Here is a 22898-nt window from a genome sequence, read left to right on the forward strand (position 1 = left end):
GGATTTTACAAATGTAAGTGAAAAATAATTATTGATGATGAATGGGTCCCTAAAAGAGGTTTTCAACTTTGAAAATACTGTAATTTATAGGTTTATCCATGACCCGCTGCAACTTGCAGGTATCCATGTCGAAATGAACATATTAAAGTTGTCCATAGGTGTTTATCTCATTTAGGGGCTCTATTTATTAACATTATTTTGACTAAAATAAAGTGAAAAAGGGTGTTTTCACACCCTTTTCACATTATTTTAGTATCACCTATAGTTATTACAGGGCAATTGGAGTAGAATTCGTAAAATTCTACTCCAACCCCTAAGTATCACTTATTTTTAGTAAAGCAGATCGCATTTCCCATAACTGGAATGGGAAATGTAATCCGACCAGAGTTACTAAAAATAAAATGTGAAAAAATATCGGGGAAAGCCCTGTGATAATAACCGCACCTGGAGGTAGTGTTATGCAGGGTCTCCCCCGGTTACCGGACTCCTGCCCTGCTCTAATGGGGAGAGCAGAGCCGGGAGTCGGTCCCAGTAATCAGCTGTGTGGTCTAAACAGACCGCAAGCTGATTACTGTAAAAAAAAGAAAAAAAAAATAGTAAGAAAAAAATTTACTAACCTGACTCAAGGGACCGGTGATCGGGCCTCCGGAGATGACTCCCCTCCGGTCAGCTGGTCTCCCATACTGCACTGCTGCCCGGTCATCAGGTGATCGGGTCCCAAGGCAGTATGGGAGATCACCTGACCGGAGGAATGGAGAACATCACCGGAGGCCCGGAGCATGCAGGTAAGTGTAATTAAGGGAGAGGGGGGTTGCGGGGGTCCGCGATCAACGGGGGCAGGGCTTAGCACTGGGGGGGGGGTAGCAGCAGCGACCGGTCGGCGCATGCGTGGGCACTTAATCACAGTATTTTTAGCAAAAATACCGTAATAAGGCTCCGAAGGGGATTCGCAGGGACAGTGGGCCTGATTCAGAGCCACTCGTAAGCGGCCGCTCGTTCACTCCGAGCGATGTTCGCACAACTGCGCATGCATATGGGTTGTAATACGCATGCGCGAACCAGTCATTGCGGTCGGAAATTGTGTGCTCGCAAAATAGCGAATGCCTGCTAATTTGAGTGACAGAATGAGGCGTTTGTGGGTGGTAACAGGGGAAGGTGCTTGAAAACGGGGAGTGGAGATCCGAATGCAGGCGTGCCAAAAGGTCAAAACGGGCGTTTTAAGGGTGTGCATAATTAACAAAGCAGCGTCATCGGCCACGTCACTTGGTTGTTTCTTAGCCTAAACTGTTCGCATGATTGCGGTATAAAAATCCAACCACAAGCACTGCGAGCAGTTCAGATGCCTTTCGATGTACTCGATTAATCAAATAAATAGCGGAGATGACGTAGGATGCGAGCGGCCAGGGGGCGTCTTTACAAACTAGCGAGCGCATATTTCGTTCACTCGCTCAGACATAGAGGCGTCAACAGACCGCAAAGAGCGAGTGCTCAATTTAAATAGCCGGCCCCTTTTTCTGAACGACCGTTCGCAAATAGCGTCCGGCTCTGAATCAGGCCCAGAGCTTTAGCGCAAGCTCTGTCCCTGCAAGGGATTGTAGTAAATCCCTGTGATATTGCCTGAATTCGCAACGCGAATTCAGTCTTTAATATCACACTACAATCTGCATTCAATATGCGGATTGTAGTAAATAGAGCCCATTAGAATGATATAATATACATAGAATTTCGTACTTAATACATTGGATCTACTACATTATAAATCTTAGTTAACTGGGGCAGACACAAATGAAAATGTCACTGCAGTTGTGTAGAGAGGAGCTAGGCTGCATCCCAGCTGCTTTACTTCGCAGAATATTTAACTTATCTAATAACCTTTGCATGAAAATAATGCTCCGTAAACATTTATTGAAGATTTTCTGTGATTTTGATATTTATTTTTTTCTTTTTCTTTTAGATGCAAAAAGCGATGGCATAAAGTATGGCTCAGTTTTATTACAAAAGAAGCAACAGTTCTCCTTTTCAAGATCGAATTCCTCTCCGCATTGTACGTTCGGAATCGGAACTCTCCCCATACGAGAAAGCATACCTGGTTTCAGTAGAGAAAGGTGATTATGGCAGTGTAAAGTTAGCACTGGAAGAAGCTGAGATTTATTTTAAGATCAATATTAATTGCATCGACCCCTTGGGAAGAACGGCGTTACTGATTGCCATTGAAAATGAGAACCTTGAACTGATCGAACTTTTGCTAAGTTTTAATGTCTATGTTGGAGATGCTTTACTACATGCTATACGGAAAGAAGTAGTTGGGGCTGTTGAACTACTATTAAATCACAAAAAGCCAAGTGGAGAAAAACAGGTCAGTTAATTATTATTGATCGAGATTACATACTGGTATTAATGTCATTTTATTTGTGCATTGCATGAGCTTGTCCATAGATCCAGTGATTTCATTTTAATTTCTTCTTTGTATTTTTTTACTTTTCAAAACAGTGCAAAAGTGATTGATAATTTACCTACTAACATTTAATTCCCAAGTCGAAAAACACATGCATAAAGCTCATGCTATAGTAATCCTTATATATCTCTTCCTTGCAGTAAAATCGACGTTCTTGCCCCACTATTCCAAAAATGAATTGGCTCTTCATCATAGTTCCCAACCATCCTGATTTCAGTGGGACAGTCCCTATTGCAGAGCTCTTTCCCATTGTCACAATTGGATGAATTTTCATGATCGCTATGCAGTTAGGTGGCATTTCCATTCACTGCTGAGAGGGTGCAGGGGGTGTTCGGAGGACCACTGGAGAGGGATTATAAGGGACACTCTTGTGCTTTTAAGCACTAGGCACAGCCTTGAGGGTGTGACTGCCCCCCCCCCCCCCCCCCCGTCGTGACACAACCATGCCCTTCCATTATGAGAGACAGTGGAGTTAGAAATATATATTATTTTATCACATGTAACATATTACAGTGACTCAGAAAAGCCTGGGTGGTACATAAAGATGTGGGTATGCAAATCTATCAAGTTGTCTACAAGCAGCTAATTACAGTGCTCAGCCTTTGCCCAGATAGATATACTGTACATTCCATTTATTCCATTCACAATATTTTGGGGCAAATTAAATTAGACCTGGGATGTCTTGTACAGTCTATTCTCCAAGGAAACATCTACAGAGTTAATCAATTAGAGACTTACGATCAACCGTCGAGCAGCCCTGAGGCAGCAGTTAACATTTATTTCTGCTCGCACCTCCCAAGGTGTAGTTCTAATTTTGAATAGCTCTTTATAGCATATACATGAATGACTATCTCACTATTTCTCTTCTGCAGTTATTTCTAACTTAGGGGAAAAGAAGTATTTTAGTATGCAGCTTGCAAACCGCCACACATCGGATGCGGTTTTCAGCTCCAAACTGCAGAATTGACTATTCTGCGGCTTGGAGGCTGAATACACAAACTACAGCCAATGAATGGCATATGTTTCAGGCCAAACCGCCTGGTAAAACCAGATGTGCTTTGCTTTGCAGTACTGGCGATGTAGATTGCCTGGTGGAGAGTATTGTTTCCATCACAACAGTGCCACCAAAAGCCAGGTTCTACTGTATTAAATAAATCACTTACATTTCTGCATTGTTCTAATACCTGCCTACTCCAAAATATCCAGAAGTCTCCCAAGTTTCAGGTAGTTCCGCAGGCTGGCATTGGGCAGCAGGGGGCGGAGATGGAATTATGCAATTCACAACGGCACATTCCTCACCTTTCACCTCAGAAACTCAGAAAGTAGTATTGCCATGTCATGACTGTAACAGCTAAATTGGGAGAGTTTGGGTTTATGAGAAACTGTCTTTATGTGATGTATCAACAAATGTATAAACAAGTGATAGTCTATGTGCAGAATGCAGTAGTGCTGAAGCCATAACCCAAGATGTATGAAAGTGCTAATGTTTACTGTTCAGAAATCCAACATTTCCCCAGCAGTAGCTGTGGCGACAATTGTATCAGAACTTACAAAGTGAAAGGTTACTTTATCTTTGCTTGTATGTAATGAGAACCATCGAATAGTGACAGTGATGCTGTCATGGGAACATCCCTTGCAATGACATGTAGCCTTTGCAAGGTACAGTAACTGTCAATGGTTTATGATTTTCATTGGTGGTTACTTGCTGCAAATAAGCCTACAGCATCGGGATTTGTGCATGTTCAAAAGATCCTGTCCTGCAGACTTTGCTTCCGGGTGTCCACAGCTGCACTGAAAATATACACCATCGGAGGTAAGAAGGCGTGCAATGGTTGGCAGTCATCGCAATCCAGGCATTGAATGGAAAATATTTACAGTATTTCCATTGAGCTGGGAACATAGATGGTTGCTGCCATCCTTACCTCATTCAAGGTCTTCCTCTCCCGATTAAGAGCCGTTTTCAATTGCTGGCGAAAAGTCCGGATTTTCCACCTACATCACGTGTTTTTGGCGAAATCACTTTCCGTGTGCATGGCTGCTTTTTGCCCTTTTCAATTCCAAAGGATGCGAAGATGCGTCCCGGCGAATCTCAAACAGGCGAAACATGCTGGTAGATATGGGGCAATCAGTCTGACACCCCCCAAAAGATGCACTGGCATGGGGGATCACTATGGATAGCCCCGAATAGCCCTGCTGAAGGTATTTGGGGTGCTTAAATGTTCTCAATTGCTGCAATTTAGCGTCTTTACACAAATGGTGAAGAATAGCATTTAGCAGGTCTTTTTTGCAAAAAAATGTAGTCTCACCAAATTTGGGGCACATGAAAATGGGTGCAAGCATGGTTACAAATCGCTAAAGTGAGGTTTTAAAAAATTTAAAAATGCACCTTCAGCAAACAGCTGCAAGCAAAAAAACACTGGGGCATACTTGGGGGACCCCCCCTGGAGTCTATTTCGTTAGTTTTTAAGTTTGTCCCCCAACTTTTAACTTTTTCGCCCCCCAAAACGATAGTACTTTTTTGAGGGGATCAAAAGTGTTTTTTAATCTTTTTTTGACGCGGTTTACTGTACCTTTGCGGGACTATCCCAAGGCTGAAGGGGTGTTTCTGCACTTTTTTCCGCCTCCATTCATAGGCAAATCTTTTCCACTGGTTACAAGGCACAGACTTTTCGCACCGGCGAAAAGTCTTTGCAATTGAATACGGCAGAAAGTTTCCAACAGGCGAAATAACGTCATCGGCGAAAACTTTTCACCCACAAAGGCATTTCATCCGCAATTGAATACAGCCCTAAGAGGCATAGGGGTATATTTTATAAAGTGTGGGTTAGTAGAAGTAGAGTTGTTGTCTATAGCAACCAATCAGATTCTAGCTATTTTCTTCCAGAAGGTGCTAGATAAATGATAAGTAGAACCTGATTGGTTGCTATGGGCAACATCTCCACTTCTAAAAACCTGCACTGTAGTAAATATACCCCATAGTCTTAGAAATGTAATGGAAATGTATCGGGCATGCCTGACCGGTGACTGATATGTGGCTATTCCAACACACAGACACTCACCGTCTTATGGGTATGTTATTGGACTGTTGGTGGAGTGCCGCAAAACTGGTTGGAAACTCAGGCACTTAATTGCTTACATTGTAGGTCATACTCGGAGAATCTGCACCCAGCATGGGGCAGGTGCACGTTTTGCTGGTGAATCTCACGGTAGTGTCTAAGGACACACTAAGTGGGCGTCCCAGTCCTTGCACAGTTAGATGCACACTTGTACACCAGGAGAAGGAATGATACTTGCATTAGCGTGCAGCAAAGAATCAGTCACTCTATCTAGACTCCGCTCAGGGGCTGGCTGGCAACTTTTAGCCTGGGGGGCAAATGCATGCAGGTGGCCCTGGCAGAGGAGTAGCTTGTAGACAGGGTGCACGAAGCACGTCCGTGCTACGGCCGCCCCCCCTCAAGTGTTCCAGGGAGGAGGTGGGTCCATATGGAATTAATGTAAAGTAAAAATAAAGATATGGGGCAGCCCCCTGTAGTGGTGCCCATATGCAATGCCCCCTGTTCCCTAGGAGAGGACCCCCTTATGCAGGCCTCCAGTAGTGATCCTCCTATGCAGTGCCCCTTATACAGTGCCCCCAGTAGTGGTCCCCCCTGTGCAGTGCCCCCAGTAGTAAGCCCGTTATATAGTGCCCCCAGTAGTGATCCCCCTGTGCAGTGCCCCTTGTGCCCCCAGTAGTAAGCCCCTTATATAGTGCCCCCAGTAGTGGTACCCCCTATGCAGTGCCCCCACTAGTAGTCCCCCCTTGTAGTGCCCCATGTAGTGGTCTCCCTCTTGTAGTTCCCCCAGCAGTAGTCCCCCCCTTGTAGTGCCCCCAGTAGTGCTCTCCCCCTTGTAGTGCCCCCAGTAGTAGTCCCCCCCTTGTAGTGCCCCCAGTAGTAATCCCCCCTTGTAGTGCCCCCAATAGTAGTCCCCCCTTGTTGTGCCCCCAGTATTAATCCCCCTTGTAGTGCCCAGTAGTGGTCTCCCCCTTGTAGTGAACCCAGTAGTGCTCTCCCCTTTTAGTGCACCCAGTAGTGCTCTCCCCCTTTTAGTGCCCCCAGTAGTGCTCTCCCCCACTTAGTGCCCCCAGTAGTGCTCTCCCCCTTGTAGTGCCACACGTAATAAAAAAAAAAAACATTTACCTGAATCCCCGCTCCCGCCGCTGCCATCCGCTCCTCCGTTCATCCTCCCGGGCCGGGCCACTCTGAATTATGGGAGAGACATCATGACGTCTCTCCCATTACCCACTGCAGGAGTCGGAAGATAGAGCGGCTCCGGCCGTGGGCGCAGCAGCAGTCAGTGAGAGTCTGACAGACTCTCATTGGCTGCCACTCAAAACAAACACACAGCTGCCCGTGCCAGTGGCTGTGTGCTAGACACTGTGTAGTGCTGACCGAACTCCGTCCGGTCAGCGCTACACGCGCGGTGCAGCCTGAATCATAGAGACACAGACTGCCCACGGCCAGCATCCCGCATGGCGCTGCGGCCCGGGGGGCACATGGCACCCTGCCCCCCGGCCCTGCCCGCCACTGTCTCTGCTTATAGAATGTAATCTGCACTGATGGGATCTGGGGAACCAAATCCGATTTGTCTTATAATTACATAATGATTCATCACATGAGAAAAGAAGTATTACTGTGTTGTTTTAGATTTTTAGTTTGTGATGTCATAAAGTATTTTCCCTAAGTGTTATTGCATTTTGTTAATCAACACAGTCACAGTTAAATAATATTTTTAGACATCAATTAGAATTTAATTTCACAAAGCTGTTACTGACAATGGATATATTCCTTAATACTTTCTTATATAAAAGCACAGACAATTAAGGGTATATTTATTTATTCGATGTTGTGTTCCTGGATCAAAATCACACATTTACTAACAGACAATTTTTCACGAAGTATTGGTATGTGTGCCAACACATACCAATACTTGTTCGTATGGGTTCGGTTACTCGGTTTGTTATGTTGCCAAGAACCCTGGATGCTATGGAGACAAGCGCGAGGATGGAGGAGAGTATAGGATCTTTATTCCAGATACTCCAAACGGATTCTACATGGGAGAAGTGGACCGAAAAGCTGGCACAGGTAAGTATGTGTGAGTGAGGTAGGTAGGTGTCTAATAAAGTTTTACTTTAGACAGTGTGTGTGTACTGTCTTTTTTTAACTAATTATTTTACAGTAGAGGTACGGGTGCTGGCCACCTGCTGGCACTTGTAGTTCCACAAGTGCAAAAGGGCAGGCAAGCTGGCACTTGTAGTTCCACTGTAAAATACAATAGTTTATAACTAATTAACACACTATTACACCATACATGCCTACCCTCCCGGTTTTCACGGGAGGCTCCCGATTTTTCGGGTAACCCCCCGCACCCCCGGAAGGGTAGGCATTTCTCCCGCATTCTGCCCACTTCCTAGTGAAGTGGGCAGAATGAGAATACCCGCAGCGATCGTGGGTCTCCGTGAAGGGGGCGGGGCTTACGATGTGATTCTGCATGAATCACATCATTTGACCCCGCCCCCTATGTAAATTTGACCCAATTGCAGCAGTTTTCCCATGAGGGGGCGGGGCTTAATGATGCAAATCGTTAGGCCCCGCCCCCAACGGCCCCCTGCTGCTTCTCTTACCCGGGCTTCTCCCGGGAAGAGATTTATAAAGGTAAGTATGTATTACACCCGTACCCACAGCCCAGGGTTGCGGGGAAGAGCCCTGGGCTTCAGCCCAAGCATAGGGTTTCAGGAGGGACCCCTTCTTGGGGGGGTCACCACCTCCCCTGAGATCCCCGGCTTGGGCTGACCGGCTCGGGGTGTGAATGCTTTGGCCATGGAGCCCCGGTGATAGGGTCTCCTGGCTGTGGCATTACACCATGGTCTGATTGTGTCCGGTGCTGGTTTAAATATAGGGGGACCCCAGCACATTTTTTCTCCCTATAATTAAAACCAGCAGTGGCCCTGAAGCCAGGTGCTGGTTCCTAAATTACGGGGGAACCCTACTCGTTTTTTTCCCTGTAATTTTAGGAACCAGGACTGGCTGAGCAGTCCGGGGCTGGTTATGCTTTTGGGGGGAGGGATTCTATGTCTTTTTTTTTTTAAATAAAAACACTTTAAATTAGGTACACATGCAGAAACATACACAAATCACACTGATCTGTGTATGATTCTGCAAAACTTGCAGCTTAGGAGGTGGAGTGTTTGAAACTTCAATTTCTCTGCGTGTTTGCTCCAATCTCATCCGAGATGAAATCTCGATTCTTGGTAAATTCCTGAGTTGCATCTTTTTCATGAAAAGTACTTCCGAGTTTGCTCGAGGGTGAGTTGTTACGAGTTTGCGATCTCACCCGAGTTTTACGAGTTAGAAGAGAGAACTCTCTCCCAAACTCACCCAAGTTTGTCTTTAGTAAATTTGCGAGATGAAAAACATGCCCAAACTCACCTTGAGATATTCATCTCAACCAAACTCGAATCTTTGTAAATTTACCCCTTCGTGTCATCAGTCTTTTTTGTACAGCTGAACAAGACCTGACAGTGCCACAGCAACCATGTTTAATATCCATCTGTCTGTCTATCTCTCAATCTCTGTCTATCTTTATATCTCTCCTGAGGAGATCCGGACAGATCCAAGTCGCGATTCTGATCTTCGGTTTGGAATTCATATTTTAAATCCAAATTTCGGGTTTTGGATTGCAAATGTTTTTAAAAACTTTTTATACATTTAAAAAAAAAACAACCCAGATCCAAAACATGAAGATTAAAGCAGATCCACAAGCAAAACCGAAACACGGGGATAGCGCACATCTCTAATATGAATTATCTCCTTGTATGCAAACATATGTATGATCTATGAATAATAATTGCATGTTCTGATGTAGTCATTTTAAATTGATGAGTTCAGGTGACAATCCTTTACAATTACTTGGAAAATATATGTGCTATAAAGAGTAGCAATACATGAACTCATGTAGAATAGGACATATGCGCACAAAAAAACGCTTGCATTTGTATCATGGGAGTAACTACAATGGCTGTCTGGTGCCCACAGGTCCCTGGATGCACACCCTGCACTTATAACCTATACTTACTTCCAGTGGTGGCTCTAGAGGTGAGGCTGCAGTGCATTCCAAAATTCAAATAAGGGAGCCAGACCAACTGTCACCCCAAACATTGCTGGCTAGGACTCACCGTGCCTCCCCTATTTGAATTTTGTACTATTTTGCAACCCCATCTCTGGAACTGCCACTGCCTGCCTTTCCTCCACTGCCACTGTAATCACTGGAAAAATGGCACTGGTGCCATATTCCCAAAGATCTGCACTGGATTAGCGCCTCCCTCTGGCGCTAATCCAGGGGGAGGCGCGATCAGTGTGATAGCTCACATAACAGACAGAGCAGTCTCGCACTGCAGCCCAGCACACAGCAGTGTGTAATGGGCTGCTGTCAGGTAAGAGGGAGGGGATGGTGTCGACCTGGGCTCCTCCAACAAGCCCATGCCCAGGTAATTAGTACCCCCCCCCTCAGCGCCCCTGTACACATGGACACCCTCATCTCTTAAACCATCCCTGATCATATAGATTCATTTGCAGTTTTTTGCTTAAACAGAGGGGTGGAACAGGGATGGGAATGTGTGGTCAATAGGCAAAGTACAGTAAGGGAGTGTATATAGAAAATAAATGCAACATAGGGAAATATGCGTCCAAGGTCTACCTATCAGGAGGAATATCTCCTGCAGGTTCTCAACCCCTGGTGGACTATATGCGCTGATTATGATCACAATCTGCAGCCGCTTCTGATTGGCTGATTGCAACTGGACTCCTCCCACTGATATATAAATATATAAGTATATAAATCACTAGTGTAACTGCTATTTTACATTAAGTTATGACCATTGAATTGCATTACTTAGTACTTGCATTCAGATTGCACCAATTAAATATATTCACATTTGGGGGGAATTCAGTTAGATGCAATAAAGCGACAACTTAACATCGGAGAGGTTTTCGCACAATTTGCGTGTTTTGGTGCAATATTTTCGTGTCTTTTGTCTATACACACTCCCGTTTATAGCGCTATCCAATTACAAAAGACACAAAAACGCATTCGCTTGAAAAGTGTTCATGGAGTAACCAGCCAAAAGTACAGGCAAATTTGAGGAAATCTGCCTGTACCCCTTAAATTAGGTAAGTGACATAGGTAATCAATTTAGAAGTGTATCGGTGGCCCTAATAAATTTGGGGTTCTCAAATTGTGTCAAATGGTTGTTATATGCATATTATATGTGTGGAGAAATGATAAAAAGCTATTTTTTGGACCAAATAAATGCTGCAGTTAAATTGGGGGTACATTAAAATGGGTGCAAGTATATTTTTGAGTCCAAAACATGCACTTTGACATTTTTTAAAAAATACACTAGGTGCAGCCACCTGCAAAGTTTAAAACACATGTCCCATCCATACAGCCCCCCCAAAAATACCTGACCCACTACTTTAAACCCATATGCACTACGTTTAATTTTTTTACCCCCAAAATTACGTAATTATTGGCCAAATTAAGCTAATTAAAAAATTATTTTTGCCTAATTTGTCATTAGGGGGTATCCAAGGGGTTCTGAACTAAGGAGCTAATTCAGACCCGCTCGCTAAAATGCATACTCTCGCTGCTGCCGATGGTATGCAGTGTGTAAGCATTGTGCGCATACGAATACATAGCATTGCACGTGTGCATACCTTAGCGAAAGTTCACAATGAATTTGCCCGCTGCTCATAGACAGCCCAGCACAGTGAGTGACAGGGGAAGCTGTTTGTAGGTGGTAACAGGGGCTGGCCATTAAAAACGGGGGAGTGGAGGTGCAAACGCAGGCGTGCCTGAGCATCTCAACGGCGTTTTAGAGGTGTACATAATTAAAAGACAGCATCATAGTACACGTCACCTGGCTGGTTTTTACAATCCAGACGTCAAATGCTCGCAGTGCTTGCGGCAGGGTATGGTCAACCTCAAGCGCTGCGATAGCATCCGATATAACGATGGTTGCATACACATCCTTTACATGACGTGCACAAGTGGGCATCTTAAAACAGGCTGGTGGGTGTCTGCATACACTATGTGATCGCTCTCTAAGAAATACTGGGCATACTAATGCATTGCTGTGCGATATCACTGCCTGCGCAATTTGCATACACATCGTGCGAGCGATCGCATCTAGCGAGCGGCTCTGAATCAGGCCCTAAGTCCTCACATTTTTAAGCAAAAATAGGCGTTTTGCACAACTTTTCACCTGCTCTGATATGGTCAAAACAGTTTGCCATTTTTTGTCTATGGAGAATTCACACGTGCAAAAACTTCAACAGTAGGATTGCACGATACGCATTTTTGTGTGAAAAGTTTGCACGTGCGATTAGATACAGATCCACGTGTGCATCTTTATCTAATTGTGTTTTGCATCGTAAATGCAACTTTCACATTAATTAATAACACTGGAATTAATAACACTGGGCCTGATACAGAGATATATGCTAATGCAATCACAGCTGCGATTTTGCACAGTTAGCAACTGCAAAACTATGCTAATGTGTCTCAAGCTTACCCGTGCATAGGGATGCCCACTGCTGCCTTCTTATAACCGTCTGACGTCACTCACCAGCGTAAACATCGGTAACATCGATGCAGATTAGACAGCCATGCAGCTTGTGTGGCAAGTCTGACCTGTCTCCATCACTGCGGCTCTCCTGACACAGAGGACCTCATTCCGAGGCGGTCGGAGGATGCAAGCGGTCGCTCAGAAACTGGGCGGCCACTTGCATCCTGACCGCCCGCCTCTTTTGCGGTCGTTAGGCTGTGGGTTTACACCCACAGCTCTAACGACCGCTCGGGTGATGGTCGCGATGGTCAGAGACCATCGCGACCATCGGGGCTTACGACGAGACCCTAGGGTAGGGTCTCACTTGATGTAAGCCCTGGAGAGCTTCTGGCTCTGTCAGAGCCGGAAGCTCTCCACTGACATCACTAGTGATATCAGTGGGGCCTCCCCCAAACGGTAGGCGTTCCCATGGGAACGCCTCCGTTTGGGCTGCCACCCCCCCGGCCCGCCTTCCAAACGGGGCAAGCTGTCAATCAACATCGACAGCTCGTCCCCTTTGGAAAGAGACCCGCTACGACCAGCGCTGTCGGTCGTAGCGGGTCTCACGCATGCGCACGAGGGAGCCGGCTCTCTCATGCACATGCGCACTGGCCAAACATCGAGGCGGCCGTGCGGTCGTAGTCCGTATGGCCGCCTCTGAATAAGGTCCAGAGAGCTCTCATGCTATGAACGAGATCACAATGGCTAATTTGTGTACACCCATGAAACGGCGCTTAAACAGTCAGACATGTCTGCGTATGCCTAGCCTCCCCCCGTTACCTCCCCCAAATGCTGACTACCTGTCACTTACTTTGCAAATGGTCACTCTGTACGAGCGTGATCTCAATACAGTCACTGCAGGTGCACAATGCGGTATTCGCACATGAGCAATGGCAAACAATTGCTTGATCTGTGTAAATATTGGCATTGCGTAAATCTCGGGAAATCAGCCTCACTGTCCAGACACTTCACTACAGTATTATCAGGCTGCAAGTATTTGCTTTTGTTACTCCTGGTCAGTACTATGGACCTCATTCAGAGGTTATCGCAAGAAGCGATCGCTCTCTCTGAATGAGGGGGGCCACTTCTAGTTTTTTGGTGCGGCATCCTGGTCACAAGCTAAGCTGTGGGTTACCACCCACAGCTTAGCTAGAGACCAGGGTGATGGTCGCGATGGTGATCACAATCTCGACCATCGGGGCTTGCGACCAGACCCTAAGGTTGGGTCTGGGCACTCGCAAGCCCCAGGGAGCTTTCTGCTCTGATCGAGCAGGAAGCTCCCCACTGACATCACTGATGATGTCAGTGCGGCCGCCCACAAAATGGTAGGCATTCCTAAAGGAACGCCTCCATTTTGGAAACCACCCCCCCGGCCCGCCTACAAAAAGGGGCGAGCTGTTGATCAACATCGACAGCCACCTCTTTTGTAGCGAGCTCCGGAGCGACAAAAGAGGCAGCACCCATTGACCCGGTTGCGAGCACATCGGTGCTTGCAACCGGGTCTGAATGACCCCCTATGTGTTACCATTGCAGAGCTGGAAGCATCTTGAGATGCATCTGGCTCAGCATACAGACCTTATTGCTTCTCCTTTTGGCCACATTTGACGTCTGGATTTTTATGTAAGAAACTCCCATCTCTACATGATCGTCAATATAATAGCAACTCCTTTTGTAGTGAAACGCAATCTGATACTCAAATGGATTGACTGACAGACAGACAGACAGACAGACAGACAGACAGACAGATAGATAGATCGATCGATAGATAGATAGATCATAGTGGTATTTGCAGGCCAATAATTCATCAAGTTTCTATTCTTCTATTCTGACATTACTGCACTTATTGTGGTTCTTATATATAGCAGAAATATGAGTCATAGTTTTATGGTGATTTTTTATATATTTTTGTAATTGTCTATAATTGTTTTGTGCACTAAACTTGATCCATCTTATCACACTAATATATTGTCTATTTATATATGAGAGATATGTAATACAATTGTTTCACTTAAAGGTCATGATTGAGCAACTGTTAGAGGTAAATTTACTAAAGTGAGAGTTTTTAGAAGTGAGTTTTAAAAGTGATGTTGCCCATAGCAACCAGATTCTACTTAACATTTAACTAACACCTTCTAGAAGATAATAGCTAGAATCTGATTGGTTGCTATGGGCAACATCACTTTTAAAACTCACTTCTAAAGACTCTCACTTTAGTAAATTTACCCCTTATAGTTAGTCCCGTGGGCAGCTCACCTCTGGTGCATACTTGCCTACTCTACCGAATTTTGAAGTGCTACCTCGGATTCCCTGGAAAGTAGACCAGCCTCCTGGATCTAGCCTAATTCCTTAGTGAGTTGGGCCATCTGGGGGCCTGATGACGTCATTTGCTATGAATTGCCATTGTGGCCCCACCTCCCAATAAATTTCACAAATCTTAGGTTTCACCTTGACCTTCAAATGTCTGCCAGTATGTACTAAACATACTGCACTTCCATAGTTAGGTGTATGGGGTTAGTACAAGACACCTATGCAGTTGGGATATAAATGTGTATAATATTCTTTTAAAACTATATTGTATAGACACAGAGTACATGTCCCTAGCATATCCTGTTTATACTTACAGAATTAATTTTTCCGATACTGCATCTGTAACACACAAGCCAAGAAAGTGTAATATAGCATGTTTATAATTAGAAACATAACCTGCCAACCCCTCTTGAGCAAAGTGTGCATGATGCTAGGGGCTTACTAATTAATTTGTATTTTAAAATACTTTTCCATCCTTCTCCTCCTCAAATTATTTATTCTTAGAAGGATAATTAGTGAGACGGGCAGATAAATATTAAATATATAAACAACATCAGATGTCTCTGTATAACTATGGCCTCGAGGACATTAAATAGAAAACTACCAAGGGATATTTTTTATTTTACTTTATTCATTGCTATTACACATAAACCATTCAACTTAACATTACTTAACATTACTTTCTTTTTATTATTGACTGGGAAACAAGTGAAAAAAAATGACATGAATAAACTGTAAAATCTAAATCAAGATGCCAGTTTTTCTTTTTCAAATGTAGAACCATGCAGGTAGATACAGCAACCATAAATACAGATGGAACTACAGTTTTCTCTAACCAATTACTTCTGTTTTAACCACTTAACTGATAATTTTTTCTGGCAAAACCACTCGGAATTTGCGGGTCTGCAGGAAAATCCGGGGAGTCAGAGTAGATCCATTCTGCACATGTGTAGAATGGTTTTCCTTTTCAAAAATACAGCGGGGAGGACCGGTCGCACCTTTTCAGCTGAAGCACAGTTGGCTGCGGTGCAGCCCATGCGACCACGTCAGTTAAGTGGTTAGTTAACATACTGTAGGAACTATAACTTAACAAAAAATTCCAGCTACCAGAAGACTGCTCTCAGCCTGTGGGCAGGATGTACTATGCATCGCATTTTGAATGCGATACATCCCTTCACTTATCGAGTCCATGGCAGCATTAATAATGCCCGTATGCACTTAGCATTCCGATTAAAATAGCAAAGGACAGCTCTTCCAAAAAGAGCTGTCCTTTGCGATCATTGGATCCGGGGTCCTTCTGCGCATGTGTTGACACTCTGGGGAACATTGCAAAGATATGGCCTTCTATACAGGCCTTCTACGGAGCTTGGTACATATGAGGAATGCAGCCAAAACTCAGAAAATGGCAGTTTTCTGTGTTTTAGCCGCATTTTTGCTTTTAGTACATCCTACCCTATGGCTGTTGTTAAACTGACCAATGAGCCTGCATAGGCTCATGTATGGAGACTATACTTTATGGAAATGCAATGGTACTTACAGCACTTGATTAATTGTTATTCACACAGTTGAAAGTTTTAATATTTTTAGTGGAATCTGAGATATGGATAGGTCCATATGTAATCACCATGTGACATAGACACCAGGGGAAACCCATAAAGCCAAACAGAGTCTGATAATTACTTATTATCCCTTCCTTTTAAGCATTGGGATACTTTGACTTGCACTTTACTCAGCTATAGTCACAGGGGAATGGGTATAAAATACTGGATGCTGTCTAAAATCCTGACTCAAGAAACCTGACAGGACAAGATCCCAACTAGGCTGGTATGTACCCCAACCCTCCCCTCTCCCTTCCCTAACCCTCCTTTAGTGGTGCCTAACCTTAAAACCCCCGGGGTGGTGTCTAACCCTAAATCCTCCCTGGGAGTGCCTAAACCTAACCTTCTCTTTGTGCACCCTAAACCTAAATCTCCCAGGGGGGGTGCCTAACCCTAACCTCCCCCCCAGTGGCTACTAAACTACCCTCTCGCTAGCCTAACCCTAACCTTTCCTGGGAAGTGCCTAACCCTAAGTCCCCCCAGAAGTCCCTAAACCTAACACCTTGCCTCGATCGATCTGGCGTCCTTCTGCATTCCGGCGTCGGAATTAAGATAGGCGACAGTATTTTGACGCCTATCTTAAGCCCCCCATTGGGCTTTCATTGTCAGGATATAGACCGGCTGTATCTCGTCCACCGGTCTATTAACTACATCCCATCACAGGCTGGTGCTAATGCAGCTTTGACACTTTTACAGTACACTTTTAGTACATTTACTAAAGGCCAATTTGAATGAATTAAAAACCTATTTAAATCGATCAACATCAATGTTGGAGCTAAATAACACATTTACTAACAGACAATTTTTTATATTGATATTTGTGTTAATAAATGTGTTATTTAGTCCCTGAAACACATCAATGTTGATTGATTTAGATATATTTTTAATAGATTAAAATCAATATAAATCAACCTTTAGTAAATTTACCCCTTGGTGTTCCATAACAATGGCACATTAATACTAGGGGATCTATTTACTAAGCTTTGTTAGGAGATAAAGTGAACTGAGGTAAGGTTCCAGCCAATCAGCTCCTAACTGCCATGTCACAAGCTGTGTTTGAAAAATGGCAGGAGCTGATTGGCTGGCACCTTATCACCGTTCACTTTATCTCCTAACACAGCTTAGTAATAGATCCCTTGATTTAAAAAAAAAGCGCCAATGTTATAATCCATATCTCCCCATCAGGGCCAGATTAAGACTTGTGGGGGGCCCCGGAGCAACTAAATTGTGGGGGCCCCAACCAATCAAATTGACGCTGACCTCCAGATGCCACTCCTATGCCCCTGCATGATAATAACACACATAATGGGTGGCATCTGTAAGAAACATTGGGGCAGTAGAGCCGGCAGGGAGGGCAGTCTCTGGGCAGCCAGGTGCCAGCTAGCATTGTCAGGTTGCTGGCTGGAGCCTCTCACAGCCACTGTCACTGCATTGGGCAGGGGAGGGCAGAGCGCAGGCATGCACACATTAGGAAATTGCAAGGACCAGACACCGGTGCGTTACCTGTTGGGACCGGCATGACTGATGATGATCATTCCTTCAGCTGACATCTTCCTTTTGCCAGAGGGTGGAGGTGCTGTCACTGGCCAGGCTTTCACAGAGGAGCAGCAGCTTGGGTTAGTAGAGCTGGGAGTCAGGCAAGAGAGCAGAGTGCCGAGGAGCACATCCTCTCCATCTGAGGATACACTAGACTGGAAGGTAAGTAGGGAGAGGGCTCAGGTTTGCAGTTAGAGAGCCTGCTATTGTCCGGAAGCCGGACACGCAAGGGAGGTGGCAGAGTGGGCCGGGTAGGGGCAATGTGAGGGGGCCCCTGGACGACCGCCCCATTCACCCCTTCTATAATCCGGCCCTGCTCCCCATACACTCCAGTTTATCATGAGACCGTACCCAAGAGGTGTAGCATGCTGGTGAGAGAGCATGGCCAAGGTTAAAGAGAACTGTGGCTGATTTGATTCATGGTGTGGCCTGTTTTGTTTTTAATTTTGAAGTATTAGTCGCGCTGGATCTAATAAGTAGTGTGCCTCCAAAAATAATGTGTTATGCTAATCATTGCAGTTGGATAAACATCTGCATAACATTATTATTATTATTATTATCATCATTTATTTATATGGCACCACAAGTGTTCCGCAGCGCCTTACAAAGTACATAAACAAATAGATTGATTTACAGTGACGTACAGTACAATACAATACAATACATTACAGGACATGGATATTATACATTGCTACATTCGCGACCATAACACCCAGATAAGCAACAATGCAAAGCAACCAAGTGTTAGGTGCACTGGCAGAGAGTAAGAAGTAGATGAAGGTAGAGTAAGGAGAAGCACAAGAGGGTAGAGGTAACATAACAATTCTGTCATAGTGCTTGGAGGTTTAGAGGGAGATGTATCAAAGCTTTGAGAGAGATAATGTGGAGAGACCCAACCAATCAGCTGCTAGCTGTCATTTTTCAAACACAAGCCTGTAAATTGACAGAAGTTTCAAAAACTAAGCACTCCTAAAGGAAAGCATATAAGAAAAGACTTATAATATAAAACATCTAAAACAAATAATGTTTAGTATCTCTTTTGTAGAAATAGTAAGATTGAACAGTGTAATAACTGTCCCAATTGTATTACGTACATCGAGGAAAGTTCGCTAGCACTTGCCCTTACTTTCCCTACCTTTGGTTTACAGGAAGTATCTTTGGTTAAAGTGCTGGACACTTGGGATTGGGTCTTCTGTTTCTCCCCAGTATCCAGTAAGATACGAGTGCTGCGTGTCTTCTCCGCGGCGCCGCTAGAGAATGTTAGACGTTACTTCCGATCTCTCTCTCTGGACCTCTGGTTAGTGCCGTTCAGATCATCCAATGCGTTTCGAACCATAGGCGGTTCTTTGTCAAGGATGAATGTAGTAGTCAATTGACTGCTTTAAATAGTAAAACTTTATTCTCCAAACAGGAAGGGGTAAAACTGGAAGTCTTCAAAAAGGCGGCATCCACATGTTTTCTAAGACTCCATTTTATAAAAAGTTCTTGTTTATAAATTCTTGTTTAAAAATCTTTTTGTCTTTTCAATGCTCTCTAAAATAATGTAAGTCAGTAATGTATTTCAGTAATGTGTAGGAGGGATATTCTAATAACTGCCCCTAAGAGTGGGTCTTCACCTCTCCAATCAGCAGTTTACCTTTTGAATGCCTAGAAATTTAAGGCCTTTTGGATTCTTTTGATGGTGTTCTGGGAAGTGAGCTGAGACACTATGTGTCCGTAGTCCTCTCCTAATATTGTAGATTTGCTCGGAGATTCTGGTCTTTATTTCCTGTTTAGTTTGTCCAATATATTGTATACCACACAGACATTCAAGCAATTAAATTGCCCCTTCAGCTTCACATGATAGATTTTCCTTGATTTTGGAACATCCCTGTGTTCTTTTCGATTGGAATTCCAGTGTGGGTTTGGTACTGCTCATATGTTGTTTGCAGCCCATACATTTTGTACAATAATAAAAACCTTTTCTACTGTATTTTTGCATATCCTTCTCTATAGGTAGAAAACTTTTAGTCAGGTGTTGTTTCAGGCATTTAGCTTTTCGGTATATCACTTTGGATTTTGAGGGTATGAAATCCTTTATTTCTTTATCCAGCTGTTATACATGCCAGTGACGGTTCAAAATATTTTCTATTTCTTTATGCTTTCCATTGAATTGCGTGATAAAAAGTGTCTGTATCTCTGTTTGTTCTTTGTTGGCTGGTTGATAAGTCAACAGTTCTTTTCTGTCTAAATTGGATATCTTTATGATTTCATCTTCCAATTTTTGTCCATGATAGCCTTTTTCCAGAAATTTTATTTTCAGTTCTTTACTTTGTTCAAAGTAATTAGTATTATCTGTACAATTTCTTCTAATTCTACAAAATTGTTCTCCTGGGATATTATCGATCCATCTCCTGTGGTGATTACTATTGAACGGTAACATATTGTTACCATTACATTCTTTAATATGTATGCTTGTATGGATGTTATTTTCCCTAATGAGTATTTCGAGATCTAACAATATTACCTTGGTGGGAGGACCAGCACATTTAGAGCAATAACATCTAGCAAGAGAACATCAAATGCTGGTGAAGATATATAAACAACATTTTCTTTGTCTGGAGTGGCTCTAAAGAGGACCTGGATGAGTTCTTACTTTACATGAATGGGAATGGAATGAATCTGGAATTCACAACAACTTACAGTAAAGAGATGGTAATATTCTTAGATCTCAAAATACTCATTAGGGAAAATAACATGTATACAAGAACACATATTAAAGAATGTAAGGGTAACAATATGTTACCGTTCAATAGTAATTAACACAGAAGATGGATCAATAATATTCCAGGAGTACAATTTCATAGACTTAGAAGAAATTGGACAGATAATACTAAGTACCTTGAACAAAGTGAAGAACTGAAAATAACATTTCTAGAAAAAGGCTACTATGGACAAAAATTGGAAGATGAAATCATAAAGATATCCAATTTAGACAGAAAAGAACTGTTGACTTATAAACCAGCCAACAAAGAACAAACAGAGATACAGACACTTTTTATCAATCAATTCAATGGAAATCATAAAGAAAGAGAAAATATTTTGAACCGACACTGACATGTATAACAGCTGAATCAAGAAATTAAGGAATTCATACCCTCAAAACCCAAAGTGATATACCGAAAAACTAAATGCCTGAAACAACACCTGACTAAAAGTTTTCTACCTATAGAGAAGGATATGCAAAAATACAGTAGAAAAGGTTTTTATTATAGTACAAAATGTATGGGCTGCAAACAACATATGAGCAGTACCAAACCCACACTGGAATTCCAATCGAAAAGAACACAGGAATTTTTAAAAATCAAGGAAAATCTATCATGTGAAACTGGAGGGGCAATTTATTTGCTTGAATGTCTGTGTGGTATACAATATATTGGACAAATTAAACGGAAAATAAAGACCAGAATCTTCGAGCATATCTACAATATTAGGAGAGGACTACGGACACATAGTGCATCAGCCCACTTCCCAGAACACCATCAAAAAAATCCAAAAAGCCTTAAATTTCTAGGCATTCAAAATGTAACTGCTGATTGGAGAGGTGAAGACCTTGTAAAGAAGTTGAAAAAAGTCGCAACCAAATGGATCTTCATTTTATACACACTGGAACCTAATGGTTTAAATACTGATATAGAATTAAAAGCTTTTTTATAAAAACACTCTTAGGGGCAGTTATTAGAATATCCCTCCTACACATTACTGAAATACATTACTGACTCACATTATTTTAGAGAGCATTGAAAAGACAAAGATTTATAAACAAGAATTTATAAACAAGAACGTTTTATAAAATGGAGTCTTAGAAAACATGCGGATGCCGCCTTTTCGAAGACTTCCGGTTTTACCCCTTCCTGTTCGGAGAATAAATTTTTACTATTTAAAGCAGTCAATTGACTACTACATTCATCCTTGACAAAGAACCGCCTATGGTTCGAAACGCGTTGGTTGAGCTTAACGGCACTAACCAGAGGTCCAGAGAGAGATCGGAAGTAACGTCTGACATCATCTAGCGGCACCGCGGAGAAGACAAGCAGCACTCGTGGATACCGGGGAGAAACAGAAGATCCAATCCCAAGCGTCCAACACTTTAACCAAAGATACGTCCTGTAAACCAAGGGTAGGGAAAGTAAGGGTAAGTGCTAGCGATCTTTCCTCTATGTACCTCGTACAATTGGGACAGTGATTACACTGTTCAATCTTACTATTTCTTCAAAAGAGCTACTAAACATATTTGTTTTAGATGTTTTATATTATGTCTTTTCTTATATGCTTTCCTTTAGGAGCGCTTAGTTTATTAAATTTTAACCCATTTATTTTATTATACTGAACTGCTGCACATTATTCAGAGTGCAGAGCATGTACACATATTTTTTTGACAGAAGCTGATTGGTTAGTACTTTATCTCTCTCCAAGCTTTGATACATCTCCCCCTAAGTTATAATTCAGAGTTTGTTATAGGAATCTTCATCAAAAATCAATGTCCTATTCATGCATTTATCTTCATAAGTCACAGAACAACATTATTTTATAATTCTCTAGAGTTAGATTTGTTCCAGCATTGTTGTAGTTAAATAAATGTTTGCTTTATCATGCAGTTTCAATGCACAGATTGTATTCTTCAACTGTAGATAATAATAAGTCACTTAGTATGAAAAACAGGAAAACTTAAATTATACTGGTAGATAAAGATGCAAATCTGATTACAATTCTCAGTACATTAATAAATTCAAACTTACTGCTTTATGGTATTTTCATACTATTTACTTTTTATGGTATCAATTACTGAATAATTCTCCGTTATTAAATTAGTCTATGCAGCATCCACTGGAAACAAGTGTTTCTGGGAAGATTGGTTGAACTTTCCCGTAAGCCTACTGAAATGTGCATTTATTAAAACTAATTTACATATTTTTCTAAGGTACTGCATGAATAGTATCTATTTGATTTGGTTTGTAGGTTTTACTTATGTCAAGTTATCCTAAGGAAGTTGCAATGTTTTACAGATTGGAGGATTGTACAGCTGACTGAGCAAAGATGTGTAGTGTACTCATGAGGTCTCACACTCAGCAAAACAAGGTGTTTTATCTCAGGTGCCGTCAACTCCATCCACTGCAATGCAAACATTGATAAAAATGACTAATAGTTTAGAATTCAGTGATCTCTATAGGACTCTTAACATCGCTGTCATAGGAGCCAGTTTTTGTTATAGTGTGGTTTGGTCTGTGACTGCAGCAGCACAAAAATTGGGGGAGCACAATCACTGACAGAGCTGTGTCCCATGATTACTAGGTGCAAATAGGGTGGATATCACAGACCG

At 42.9% G+C, this 22898-nt stretch overlaps 1 protein-coding gene across 1 annotated transcript in view; it reads left to right on the forward strand.

Annotated features, from left to right (window-relative positions):
- The window catches only part of TRPC4 (transient receptor potential cation channel subfamily C member 4), a 273246-nt gene that overhangs the window by 116951 nt on the left and 133397 nt on the right, over positions 1-22898 (forward strand). Inside the window, exon 2 of the mRNA XM_088460139.1 lies at positions 1955-2356. Coding sequence (XP_088316265.1) covers positions 1979-2356 — 378 coding nt within the window. The 5' untranslated portion in view covers positions 1955-1978. The remainder of the gene's footprint in view (positions 1-1954; positions 2357-22898) is intronic.

Source organism: Taudactylus pleione, unplaced genomic scaffold, assembly GCF_031769625.1.
Source record: "Taudactylus pleione unplaced genomic scaffold, aTauple2 ptg000043l, whole genome shotgun sequence".
In the NCBI taxonomy this organism is placed as follows: domain Eukaryota; kingdom Metazoa; phylum Chordata; class Amphibia; order Anura; family Myobatrachidae; genus Taudactylus; species Taudactylus pleione.